This window comes from Globicephala melas, chromosome 1, assembly GCF_963455315.2.
Source record: "Globicephala melas chromosome 1, mGloMel1.2, whole genome shotgun sequence".
Taxonomy (NCBI): Eukaryota; Metazoa; Chordata; class Mammalia; order Artiodactyla; family Delphinidae; genus Globicephala; species Globicephala melas.
The window spans coordinates 99,206,432-99,220,108 of record NC_083314.1 but is presented as its reverse complement, the minus strand read 5'-3'; the positions used below and the strand labels follow the sequence as shown (position 1 = coordinate 99,220,108).

The 13,677-nt window shown below is 35.4% G+C and overlaps 1 protein-coding gene across 2 annotated transcripts in view; it reads left to right on the top strand.

The window, feature by feature from the left end:
* Positions 1-13,677, top strand: part of SLC30A7 (solute carrier family 30 member 7) — an 81,127-nt gene that overhangs the window by 48,780 nt on the left and 18,670 nt on the right. For both annotated transcript variants that reach the window (XM_030868818.2, XM_030868815.2), the window contains exon 9: positions 11,977-12,067. In XM_030868818.2, coding sequence (XP_030724678.1) covers positions 11,977-12,067 — 91 coding nt within the window. The remainder of the gene's footprint in view (positions 1-11,976; positions 12,068-13,677) is intronic.

Here is a 13,677-nt window from a genome sequence, read left to right as displayed (position 1 = left end):
GAGGAATGAAAACTTTTCCTCCAAGATCAAGAACAAGGCAAGGATGCCCAATTTTCCCACTACTATTTGCCATAGTACTGAAAGTTCTAGCCAGAGCAATCAGACAAGAAAAAGAAAAGGCATACAAATTGGAAAAGAAATATTACAATTATCCCTGTTCACACGTGACATGATCTTATATGTAGAAAATCCTAGATTACACATACACACAAAAACTGTTAGAACTAATAAAAGAATTCAGCAAAGTTGCAGAATACAAAATCAGCACTCAAAACCCAGTTGCATTCTTATATAATAACAATGACCAATCAGAAAAGGAAATTTTAAAAACAATCCCATTTACCATAGCACCAGAAAGGATAAAATACTTAAGAATAAATTCCACCAAGGAGGTGAAACATGTGTACATTGTAAACCATAAAGCATTGCTAAAAGAAATCAAAGAAGATATAAATAAATGGAAAGACATCTCATGCATGGATCAGAAGACTTCAATATTGTTGAAATGTGTATGCTGCCCAAAGTCATCTACAGATTCAGTGCAATCCCTATCAAAATCCTAATGAAATTTTTTTTTTCAGAAATAGATTTTTAAAAAATACTAAAACTTGTATGGAATGTGAAGAGACTATGATAGCCAAAACAACCTTAAGAAAGAAGAACAAAGTTGGAGGCCTTACACTCCCTGATTTCAAAACATAACAACAAAGAAACAGTGATTTAGATGGTGTGGTCCTGGCATAAAGACAGATATATAGACCAGTAAACTGAATAAAGAGCCCAGAAGTAAACATTTGCATATATATAGCCAAATGATTTTTGACAGGGGTGCCTGGACTACACAATGGGGATAAAGCAGTCTCCTCAACAAATGGTTTTGAGAAAATGGATATCCACATGCAAAATAATGAAGTTGGCCCCTTACTTTACACCACATAAAAAAATTAACTCAAAATGGATTAAAGACCTTAAACATATGATCTAAAACTATTAAACTCCTAGACAAAAACTTTTCTCCTAGGAGAAAAGTTTCAGAATATTGGTTTTAGGAATGATTTCTTGGATACTAACCAAAGAAGACAGGCAAAAAAAATAAAAAATAGACAAATTGGACTTTACCAAGCTTAAGAACTTCAGCTCATCAAAAGGAACAATCAGCAGAGTGAAAAGGCAACCTATGGAATTGGAGCAAATAATTGCAAGTCATATATATCTTGTAAGATGTTAATATTCAGAATATACAAGGAAAGTCTACAACTCAACAACAACAACAAAATAAACCAATTTAAAAATAAGCAAAGGATTTTAATAAATATTTCTCCAAAGAAGATTTACACCTGGCCAATAGGCACGTAAAAAGATGCTCAGTGTTACTAATCACTAGGGAAATGCAAATCAAAATGACAAGACATCACCTCACACCCATCAGGATGTCTACTATCAAAAGAATAGATAATAAGTGTTGGCAAGGATGTGGAGAATTTGGAGCCTTTGTGCACTGTTAATAGGAATGTAAAATGATGCCACCATTATGGAAAGTTAAAAATAGAGTACATATGATCTAGCAATTCCACTTCTGGGTACATGTCCAAAAGAACTCAGAGCAGGATCACAAAAAGATATTCATATATCCATGTTCATTGCAGCATTATTCACAATAGCCAAGAGGTAGAAGTAACCCAGATATCTGTCAACAAATGAATGGATAAAGAAAATGTACATACATACAATGGAATATTATGTAGCCTTTAAAAAGACGGAAGGTCTGTCACACACTACATTATGGATGAAACTCGGGGACATTATGCTAAGCTAAATAATCCAATCCCAAAGAGCAAATATTGTATGAGTCTACTCATATGAAATATATAAAGTAGTTAAAATTGTGGAAACAAAGTAGAAAGGTGATTGCCAAGGACTGGGGCAGGAGGGATGGGAAGTATAGCGTTTAATGGGTAAAGAGTTTCAGTGTTGCAGTGTGAAAAAGTTCTAGAGATCTTTTGCACAACAATGTTACTTAACACTACTGAACTATATATTTAAAAATGGTTAAGATAATAAATTTAGTGTTACATGTTTTTTACCATAATAATAATAAAAAAAAGAATAAGGAATATCTCTATATGGTAATGTGGCGTTATTTTCAAGATGTATTGTTAAGAAAACAAAATAGCACTTGATATGTAGCAAATGATACATAGGATTATAGCATAAGATAGGCAAAAAGTAGCACTATTACCTTTTCCATAATGAGAAGAGATACACGTATAATCTGCATGTTTTCTTATAATTTTGAAAAGAAACACAAAGAATAAACCAAAAACAAATATGATAAATATAGTTACCTCTAGGCAGAGGGAAGGGATTGGAAGTGAGACGTTGAAGTATATTTTAAATATACTTTTGACTTCGGAATCATAGACATTTTTAGCCTTTAAAAAAATAAAGTAAAATTTAAAAGGTTGAAAGCATATTAAGTTTTTTCTACTCTTAATTTACTCCTGCCAAAAGAAAAACTATTCGTCCCTTTGATTATTCATTGTTCATTGTTAATTTGTGTGTAATTAATTTGAAATTCTCCACCACTAGGTATAGTCTGCACTTGTTACTCTGTTCTCTTGCTTAGTTTATCCTTTGAAAACATGATTTCTATTCCTACCTCAGTAACTAAATATTTTAATGTAGTCAGCATCCAATGTAGCACTGTAGCAATTAGAAACCTACTTTGAGATATTTAATAAAAATTATACTCTCACAGTGGTATTTTAAGTTTAATTTGGGTAAGCAAATAAGAGTACTTTTTCCTTTGCTTTTCATTTCTTATGTTAGGTTTGCTTCTCAGACATGTGACTTTGGAAGTTATCATTGAGGCTGGGTCCAGAACAGAAACTAGGTGTCAGGGGTTTGCTTCTGTTCAACTTTTGACTTTACCAGTCAGCTCTCAGATGGCAGAAAACTTTCATATTGTTATTACTGATCATCTTTTCCAGAGCTTTTAAATTTCTTTTTGTGGTCCAGGCCTCCTATACACTTTGAAGGTCAGCATTTCCTAATGTCAGAATTCTCCTTTGGGTAAAGGTGTTTTGGGAGCACTAGCAAAGCCACCCTGATGACTTAGTTGGAAGGAGTCTTGCAGAAAAGTTAAGAGCATTTACTGTGGAGCAAAACTGCCTGGGTTCAAATCCTGTTTCTACTTTTTATCTGTGTGACCTTGGACAAGCCACTTTTCATCTTTAAAGTGGCAATGATAGTTGTATCTTCCTCATAATTTGCTATATGTGGATTAAATAGGTTAAGATATACCAAGCCTAGAACAGACCTGCCACTTGGCAAGCATTGTGCGTTAATTGCTTAACCTAAAACCAGATAGACACTGTTTAGCTCAGATTCCTAATAGCCTTGTTGAACCTAGGTATTTGATCAGCACTCTGGTCCCACTCCTCTTGGATTTTTCATGCTGATCTTAAGCCCTTTTTGTTCTGAGTTAAAACTTGTGATCACTGAAGTGATTAATAAATATTTCTTGCCCTCTTATCTGGTTTTCCTAAATAAAATCCTGTTCCTTCACTTCTGTACTTTTTAAAATGCAGATTTCCTTAAAGAGCTTCATCTCCTGCCTTTGTCCATCTTAGCCTCGCCACTGCTTTCAGTGAGTTGCAGAGGTAATGGGGAGGTACCTCCAAGTCTCATGATCTTTTCAATACAAACGTTACCATATTTAATAAGAATAAGAAGATTTATTCCAGTCTTCTCTCAAAACTATGTATATCTTGTGGTGCTCTTTGTCCTCGTCTTTTTCTTTTTTTTTTAATCCTTTCACCTTTTTCTCTGCTTTTCCTTTTTTTAAAAAAATTATTTATTTATTTTTGGCTGCCTTGGGTCTTCGTTGCTGTGCGCGGGCTTTCTCTAGTTGCAGCGAGTGGGGGCTATTCTTCATTGCAGTGCATGGGCTTCTCGTTGCGGTGGCTTCTCTTGTTGCAGAGCACAGGCTCTAGGCACACAGGCTTCAGTAATTGTGGCACATGGTTTCAGTAGTTGTGGCTCGTGGGCTCTAGAGTGCAAGCTCAGTAGTTGTGGCACACGGGCTTAGTTGCTCCACGGCATGTAGAATCTTCTCGGACCAGGGCTCGAACCCGTGTCCCCTGCAGGGGGATTCTTAACCACTGCGCCACCAGAGAAGTCTTCTCTTCTTACTTCTTTTATTCCATTGTTTTTCCCCATTTCCCTCCCTCTGGACAGGGTATTATGAATTTTCATTCATTTTTCTTATTTATTTGCACCTTTGCTCTTCATGGATACATATGTGTCACTTAGTAATTTTTTTTTTACTTATATTGTTGGTGTGATTTTAGTTTCTTATTTATGAGAATATTCTTATTCATTATAATAAAGAGCCTTTATTAAGATAACAAATTGCACATAAAGAGCTGGGAATGTTGATTGCTTCTGCCTAAGTGTAATTAATTATTTCTCACCTATACTTGAATAGAGAATAAGATACTTTTGCTTCTATTTATTGGAGATTCTTTTGGGGAAATGACTAAATTGAGGGGCGCTTTTCTTGTTTTGTTATTTAGCTGTTATTGTGAAGGGTTGAAAGTCATGTCAAACAAGGGATGTTTTACATTTTAATAATCTTCCTCTAGTGTTTGAAATTTTAAAATAGACTATGCATTCAGCAGACATATGTCAAGCACTTATTATATTCCATACACTGTGCTGGGCACTGGGAATTAAAAGAATATAATATGGTCTCTGACTCCAGAGGACTCAATCATGATGAGACTGCAGTGTAGTGCAGAGAGCTTTAGTCTTGGAGTTATCCCACCCAACTCTGCCACTTACCAGGGTGTAACAAAGAACAGGTTGTCTTAGTCTCTCTGAGATGGTTTTCTTTTCTGTAAAATGAGGGGGTTGGCCTAAATGATCTCTTATTATCTTGCTTACATCTGTGATTCCAGCATTTTCTGAAAGTTACTTAAGGTTGTTGTGAGGATCAAATTGGAAAAAATTTATTAAATACTTTAAAAACTATTAAGTGTTGTCTAAACAAAGACATTACTATTTACTAACGACATTATTTACTAATGGTTTCAGTCCAAAGACCAAATGCATTAAGTGTTATAACTAAGTTCCAGAAGTTTAAGGAAAAGAGTGACCTTTTCATGACTTTGGCTCTAAGTTCTAGGGGTATTTTAGGATATCTTACTGTCTCCATTATTGAGTAAAGTAGGTACTCTGTAAATATGCATTGATTTAAACCATAGGTTTCAGAAACTCAGAATAATTATAAGGCGAACCACAATTCCTGTGGTTCTGGGTTATCTGTTCTATATTAGGCTCATGAAATTCTGGGTTAATGGGTAATTGTTTTTTACTACAGAATCATTGTATTTGTGTAAATATGACTGCATATTTACAGCTTGTCATAGGACCACCATGTCTGAATGCAGAATACATTGCTTTGGGGGGCCAATTTTCTTTGGTTTTTTGGTCCACTAAACATTTTCGAGTATGTGATATATACTAGACCTTCAAATTTATGGGTTCTTTTATAAAGTACAGCTGTCTATACGCTTGTAGATTATAAGAACCACTGGTAATATGCAGGAGGACTTAAGCCCATTAGCCAATTCAAAAAAGTTGAATCAGTAATTATTTTTTAAATTATTATTAATATTTATTCTCAGATCTAAGTAATAGTTTCAACTCTCTGAAATTTTTTATTGTTAATGATTATGATTATCACCAGTCTGTTCTTCAAAAGTTTTCATAATGTATACCCTTTTCTTTGGTTTGGTTTGTTTATAATTATTGCTAGATAATTTTATGTACTGTTGAAATGGTGAGACTCACTAAATATGCTGCTTTTGAAGTAAGATTTAGTATTTTTTCATTTACAAAGTTACTGGCAATAAAGAGTAATAACTGTTGCTTATTTAATCTGCTAACATTTAAGCTTTCATATTAATTTTAAGTGTATGATTGTAAATTTGATTTATCTTCAGGTTTTGAGGAATAAAACAATTACCATGTTTACTGGTGAACTCATGTACCTAATGACTCATTCTTTTTATATATGCTAGGAAAATGCTATTTCACTGTTAAAGCTAGAATTGAGTTAGTCAACCAGAAGTGAACCTCTAATTGTTTCCAAATGCTTACTTTCTGGGTTTGGATGCAGCTCTAAGTCTTAGCTCAGTCAGGAATTTGCTGAGTTTGTCTTTTTCCCCATATCCTTTCATTATGGCTAGATAGATCCATGCTAAAATCTACTTTATGATTCCCTATTACAATAGTTAATCAGAAAAATATGGGCGTAAGCTCCTGAGCTAAACACAATTTTTAAAAAGCAAAAATAGAGTTTCTACAGGTTCCTTTTACATTTTTATGACCTCTGAGATTGTTATAGAAATTGGCTTTGGTTCTAAATTGCTTATCACCATGTGATTTAGCAAGCACCTTTTTCTCCCCACCCCAGTTTCATAACCTAGTTATATAGCTCCTACATCTGAAATTCTTAACAATATTTTAAAATTATTATTGGAGAAAATTAGTGTAATGCTTCCATGTGCTTTGGTGAAATGCTTGCTGCTGTTGAATGTAAATATTTTATTAAAATTCTACCTAAGTAGGCAACCATTCCAAATTTTATAGTATAGCAAAATCAGTAAGAACCTGTTGGTACACTCTCTATATATTATTTCCTTATACATTTCAGTTATATCTTTTATTTAGTTATTTTAAAATAGATGCTTGCTTCCAACGTTAATTTTATTATTAAAATATTTATCTGCATTATGGTTCTTCAATTGTGTTAAAATGAGTGATCTCTAAATTCTCTGTTAATTCTTTTTTTATAAATTTATTTATTTAGTTTTGGCTGCGTTGGGTCTTTGCTGCTCGTGGGCTTTCTCTAGTTGCGGCGAGCGGGGGCTACTTTTCGTTGTGGTGTGCGGGCTTCTCGTTGTGGTGGCTTCTCTTGTTGAGGAGCATGGGCTCTAGGCGCACAGGCTTCAGTAGTTGTGGCACGTGGGCTCAGTAGTTGTGGCTCCGCAGGCTCTAGAGCGCAGGCTCAGTAGTTGTGGTACATGGGCTTAGTTGCTCCGTGGCATGTGGGATCTTCCCAGCAGGGCTTGAACCTGTGTCCCTTGTGTTGGCAGGCGGATTCTTAACCACTGTGCCACCAGGGAAGTCCCCTCTGTTAATTCTAATAGTGTGTAATCTGTGATCATGGAACTTTACCAGTTCTAGAATCCTCAAACTAAGGGCCACAGGTGAAAGTAAACTTTAGGAGAAAAAGGGCCATACTAGTTGTTGTTATTGTTGTTGTTCTTACAAGGGAGTAGCAGTCTTTGAGAGGCAACACACGTGGGTTAACACAAAAATTTGAACAAAGGTTTGGATAAATTTGTAGATGGTTATTTTGGGTGACTTATTAAGAGACTGTATTAAGGGAATGTCTTTAATGTTTTAAAGCTGATCTCCTTAAGGATTATTTTAGATTGGACTCAACTCTTTTGTATTAATTGTGTTTTAGCTCTTTGCAGGGAAAGCTAGACTAGCCCTAGGTATTCTAAGACAATAAATATTTTAAAAGTTGTTTGCAAGGTGATATTTTACAACTATTGCTTAAGTAATATCATTGCTCATATTGCATGTCTTCTGTTACAGTAGAGTCCATGTTCTCTTCTATTCCTTTTTCCCCCACTTTATTTTGAAAGTTATACTTTTTATTTTTAAAGGTATGTTTAAAAGTAAGTTGTCAACATACTAATAAAAAAACCGTTCACCAAAAGTTCATGGGAAGTGAAATTGGATACAGGCTTTTAATCTACAGTTGTTTTGAATTCATATGCCTTCCTCCAAATGGTGGGTCCTAAATAAGTGTTTGTTGCCTGATTTCCATTGATCTCTACAGGCTTTTTCAATAGTTGTGAATTCCTTTGAGGTAAGGCATTGTGTATTATTTATCTTTTTATTTCTGGTGCCTAGCACATGTCTGGCACATGGTAGGCATATAGTAAATGTTGACTTGAACTTTTAAAAATTGAGTTTGTAGTCAAAAGACCTGTTCTTATTATTCTAGCTCTCCCATTCATTAGCTATGTCCTTGGGCAAGTTACTTTGGTGCACTAGGTCTCCATTTCCACAACTCTAGAGTAAGATTCCATCTGATTCGAGAAAATCTGATGCCAAGCAAAGCATGTAGTGCTTAATTATTGGTTATTTGTATTGATCGTGTAATAAAATCCATTTGCAGGATTACCTAATTAGTAATAGATTAAATTCATTCGCAAAGTGTATCTTATTTGATGATGCTGTTGTGCATTGTTGTTGTTGCTGTTTAGAATATAAAGACAACTTATATTTTCTTTCATTTCTAAATATATTCTCTCTTAGTATTCCTTGTAGATTGACCTTTCTTTTTCTTATTGAATGAAAATAAATTAAAGATGGAAGAAATTGCCTAGATATTTAATCTACTTCCTCATTCTATAGATGAGAAAACTGATGCTCTGGAATGTTATACTATTTGCCTGAAGCTATTTAATGGCAGAATTAGAACCCCAAGTCTCATGATTTGCATTTGAGTGATTTTTCCACCTCAGATATCTCCAGATTATTAGGAGTTTCTTGAGACAAAGATTGGAGAAGAAATGATCAAAATAGCTAAATTTAGTGGGCACATGGAAAAACTTTTCTTATTGTCAGGGGGGTGGTGATGTGATGATTTGGGATATTGGGATTGACATATATACACTAATATGTATAAAATAGATAACTAATAAGAACCTGCTGTATAAAAAATTTTTTTAAACTTATTCTCAAACAGTTATTCTAGGGGAACCATTTTTGTGCCTCATTTTCTGAGAAGTACAATAAGGAAAGTAGGAAAACATAAAAATTGTGTAAATTAGATATATAGAAACATTTAGTGACTGATCCTTTCTTTTTCCTGAGAAATGAGGATGGAGAGAGGAAAGAAAAAAGTGTAATGGTTGAATTATGCCTTATTATTCTACTGTGTTGTTTTTCTTTGCCTTTTTGGTAAATCCAGGGAGTCCTCACCTATTTAATAACAGCACAGTAGATAGAAACAGACACTACTCTTCAGGTTAGATGAAGGAATAACCGATGTTCTTTCACTGTCAAAATCCTTAACCCCGATTCCAGTTGCTTTCCACCCATTTTTCCTCCAGTGTTAATATAGGTATCACAGATTTTTTACAGGAGCACAGAGAGGACATTTATACAGTTTGGAGGACAGTTTGGGATCAGGGAATATACCCTAAAAGGGGTGACACTTGAGATTTTAAAGAAGGAATAGAAGCCAGATTACAGGGCAGTTTAGGGACATTCTAGAGAGGTTGCAGCATGAGCCAGAGCATGAAAGGAAAAACAGCAGAAAGTGAAGTACAAACATGATTACGTTTTAGAGAGCTTAAAATGTGAAGCAAAAATGATAGGAGGTGAAGCTAGAGGAGGGCAGATCAAAAAATATACCATGTGAAAGAGCTTACACTTAATCCGCTAGGCAGTAGGGAGCTCTTAATGGATTTTTTTTAAATGGGGAAGGAATAGAGTCAGATACTGATTTTAGGTAGATTAGTCTAATGGCTTTGTAAAGAATGGTTATATTAGTTATCTATGAATGCATAAGAACTTAACACAAAAACCTCATAGCTGAAATAACACATTATTATCTTTGCCTTGGTTCCGGAACCTGAGCGTGGCTAACTGGGCTCTGGCTCAGGGTCTCTAACAAGTTAACAGTCAAGGTGTCAGCCAGCTACAGTCATTCCAGTGCTCATCTGGAGGAGAATCCACTTCCAAGCTCACTGAAGTGGTTGTTGACAGTATTGAGTTTCTTTTGGGCTGTTGGACTGAGGGTCTCAGTTCCTCTCCAGAGGCATCTCTCAGTTCCTTGCCCTGAGCCTCTCCATAGGACAGCTCATAGCGTGGCAGCTTTGAGCAAGCAAGTGAGAGAGCAAGAGAGGAGGGTGAACAAGATGGAAGCCAGAGTACTTTAATTTAGAATTGACATCTTGTCACTTTTGCCATACTTTACTCATTAGGAGCAAGTCACTAGATCCAGCCCACACTCGAGGGGAAGGGATTACACGAGAGCATGAACGCTAGGGAGGCAGGGGTCATTGGGATCCATCTTTAAAGCTGCCTATCACAGCAGACTTAAGGAAATAAGACTAGAGGTAAAGGGACCATTTAGGAGGCTGTTGTAATAATCCAAGTGAAGTGATACGGAGATTATTGTAGACATATGTAATAGAATGACAGGGAGGGGATGGAGTTTAGAAGTGTTTAGAATGTTAAGTCATGAGAACTTGGCGATTTAGAGCATGAGAGTTTTAAGGGAGAAGAAGCAATTAAAGGTGGCATCCAATTATTCTTGGCTCGTAAATCACTATCTGACTGAAGAATAATTTCATTTGAATGTGACTTAAACTCCTGTCTACATTGAGCTTTTATATTCATTACTGCTATTCTCTCCACACTTTTAGTTTTCTAAGCTTGCCCTTGGTGTTGCTTCCCTGGACACCAGTTTCTAAATATCTCAATATCTCTCAGTATCTGTTTAATTTTCCTATTTGTTTCTCTTCCTGTTTTTACCCTCCCTATCCAAATACTTATCACTGTACACAAAGTATGGAACAGTCTCCTAATTTCTTCCCTGGGGCCTTTCCTTTCTTTAATCTAGATTCTAAAACATCTAATATCTATGCATTTATCATTCATTTAACCAACAAGTATTTATTGTGGGCCCACTTTGTGACCAGCACTTTACTAGGCCTCCTTGGGAATATAACAGTGAACAAGACAAGCATTGTCCCTGTTCCTTTGTGTCTTCATTAATATCTTCTCTTTCTTTTCTGTCTGTCAGAAGTACTACTAATCTTTTAAGGTACACTTCACCTTCTACCTTCCTTAAAAAGGTATATGTTTTGTTTTGTTTTGTTTTTATCTCTATCTCCTATAGCTATAATCAGGAGGGGTTTTACTCTAGAAATATTGAGATACTACAAGTTTAAAAGAAAGAACTGGCTTAAACTATTAAGTGTAATGAAGCTATTCTTGACCTTCCCTCTCAGTCTGCTTCAAGCAATAGAGCAGTGCCTCACCCCCTGACTCATTGGACTCCCCCTGGAGAGCTTTTTAAAAACATAGATGCCTCAACTCTCCCTCAGAGGTTCTCATTCAATATGTTAGAAATGACAACAAACAAGACTCTAAGGTGAATTTGATATGTAGCTGGTTTAGAAAACTACTGCATTAGAGTCAGCCTCACCATTACACTATTAATTGCTTTGTGTGCATTTAACCATCCAAGTAGCCTAAAGCCATAATTTCCAAATACTGGTTGAGGACTAATTACATCAGTTCATACAGACTTTGGGGCCCTGTCACAAGAGGTGCTGATTCACTAGATCTGTGGTTATATCCAGGCTTCTATTTTTTTTAATAATCAATGAAGACTGATATATAATCGGGTTGGAAAAACACTGGACAAATGAACTTAATATGCTGTATTAATTTTTTTTGTATTTTCCTTAACAGTACTCTTCAGATAAATGAATGTAAATATTTGATAAACGTTAAGGACCAGTTGGCCATGATATGCTTTATAGATTATCCTTGAAGATTCTAGCCATTTGAAGTCATATTATAAATGACAGTTGAATGACTGCTGTGTTTAAATTTTAGATGCTCCAGTACTATTCGGTGGCGTGTTTATTGTTTCATACATTGATACATTTCATTTAGCTCTTTTACTTTTACTTTAAAGAATAACTTATTTGTCCCATGAAAAATTTGGAGCAATGGCTGGATTCTTTTTCCTCATATTATTCTGACAAATCTTTGTTATATTCTATTGGGAGGTATATTATTACTTTCTTGCAGGATGGGATTGTCAGAATGTGGCTTTAATAAGTTTGATGTCTTCCTTTTCTATAGTGTTATTCCTCTTTTAAGAGAGTCTGTTGGAATATTAATGCAGCGAACTCCTCCCCTTTTGGAAAATACTCTCCCTCAGTGCTATCAGAGGGTAAGTTTCAAAGCTTCCAAACCATTGGGTTTTGGTTGTTTCCAAGCTGTTAGGGGTTATAACTTTTATAAATATGGGTAGCATGTGTGTATAATTTAGTATTTCTGCCAAGACTGAATGCTGACCATGAATGCCATTTATATGAACCAGAATAAAATCATTGGAAAATATTGAGCTTCACTAAAGAAAATGTGGTAGAAGTTGTCCTCATCTAGAAATCAAGCAGCTCTTTTAAAATATAAATATAAATAGCAGATGATATAAGCATTTCTTCAGCATAGATTTTGTGAGCTCCCCTTTTATGCCATATATTCTTCTAAGGTATTAGGGGTGTAATGGTAAATAAGGTAGTCAGGGTCTATCAAAGAATTTATGGTCTGGTGGGAAAACACAGGCACTAAGCAATAAATAAATAAGAAAATATCAGTGATGATTACTATAATAGAAATAAAGTCATGTGAGACATGGATGGCTATGTCAGATTTATCCAGGAAGTCATATTCAAGGAAATTGAAATCTTGTTGACAAGAAGGAGCCAGACATGAACATCTTGGAGAAGAGTGTTCCAAGCAAAGGAAAATGCTAATGCGAAAAGTTCTATGACTGGAACTAATTTAGTGTGTTTGAAAAACAGGAAAAAAAAAAGCCATTGTGGCTGAAGCATAATAAAGGGAAGAGTGGCTGGAAAGGCTGGGGAGAATGGCAGAGGACAGATCATATGGAGGTTTTGGTCTTACTAAGAGGTTTAGATTTAATTCTATTCACTGGGAAGCATTAGTAAGCTTTTAGGCAGATAGAGTGTCACAAAATGTAAGTTTTTAAAAGCTTATTCTACTTGCTATTAGAGAATAAACTCTAGGGAGACAGAAAGCAAAGAAAACCAGTTAAGAGGCTGTTCTAATCTGAAAAATCATGGCCTGGACTACAGTGGTAGAAGTGAAAATGGAGCTAAGTAGATATTTTGGATAAGTTTTTGGAGATGGATTATATTAGCAGAGGGGAGAAAAAGTGTTGAATCGCAACTAGGTAGATGCTAATACCATTTGTTGAGGTTGATGCAGGTGTGAGGGTGGGAAATCCTCCCAAATCAAGAGTTCTATTCTGGATATGTTAAAAATGAAATGCCTACTGTACATCTAGGGGAAATGTCACTCAAGTGGTTGGATATGCAAATCTGGAGTTTTAGGGACTGATGAGAACTAGGGGGAGTTTGAGTCATCAGTATATGACTAGCATTTAAAACATTAGGATTATGTGAGGTTACCTTGGGAGGATTAAGCTCTAATCTTTAGGTCAAGCTTCCACTCCAGATTTAGAGCACAGGCAGGAAAGCCAGGAATGGGAGCTGGAAAACCCAGAAGAAGTTGAAGGAGGAAGTAATCAACGGTGCCAAATATTTCTGTGAGGCAATTACAGTAGGAACAGAGAAGTGACCATTGATTGGGATCATGAACAGCATTAATGGCCTTGATAAAAGCATTTTCAGTAGAGTTTGGAGAAAGTATGATAATAGTAGATTAAGGAGAAAATGAATTGGGGAGGTAGAGATAGTGGTTACAGTCAACTTTTTTTAAGAAGTGTTGTTAAAGGGAACAAAGAAATGAGCTGAT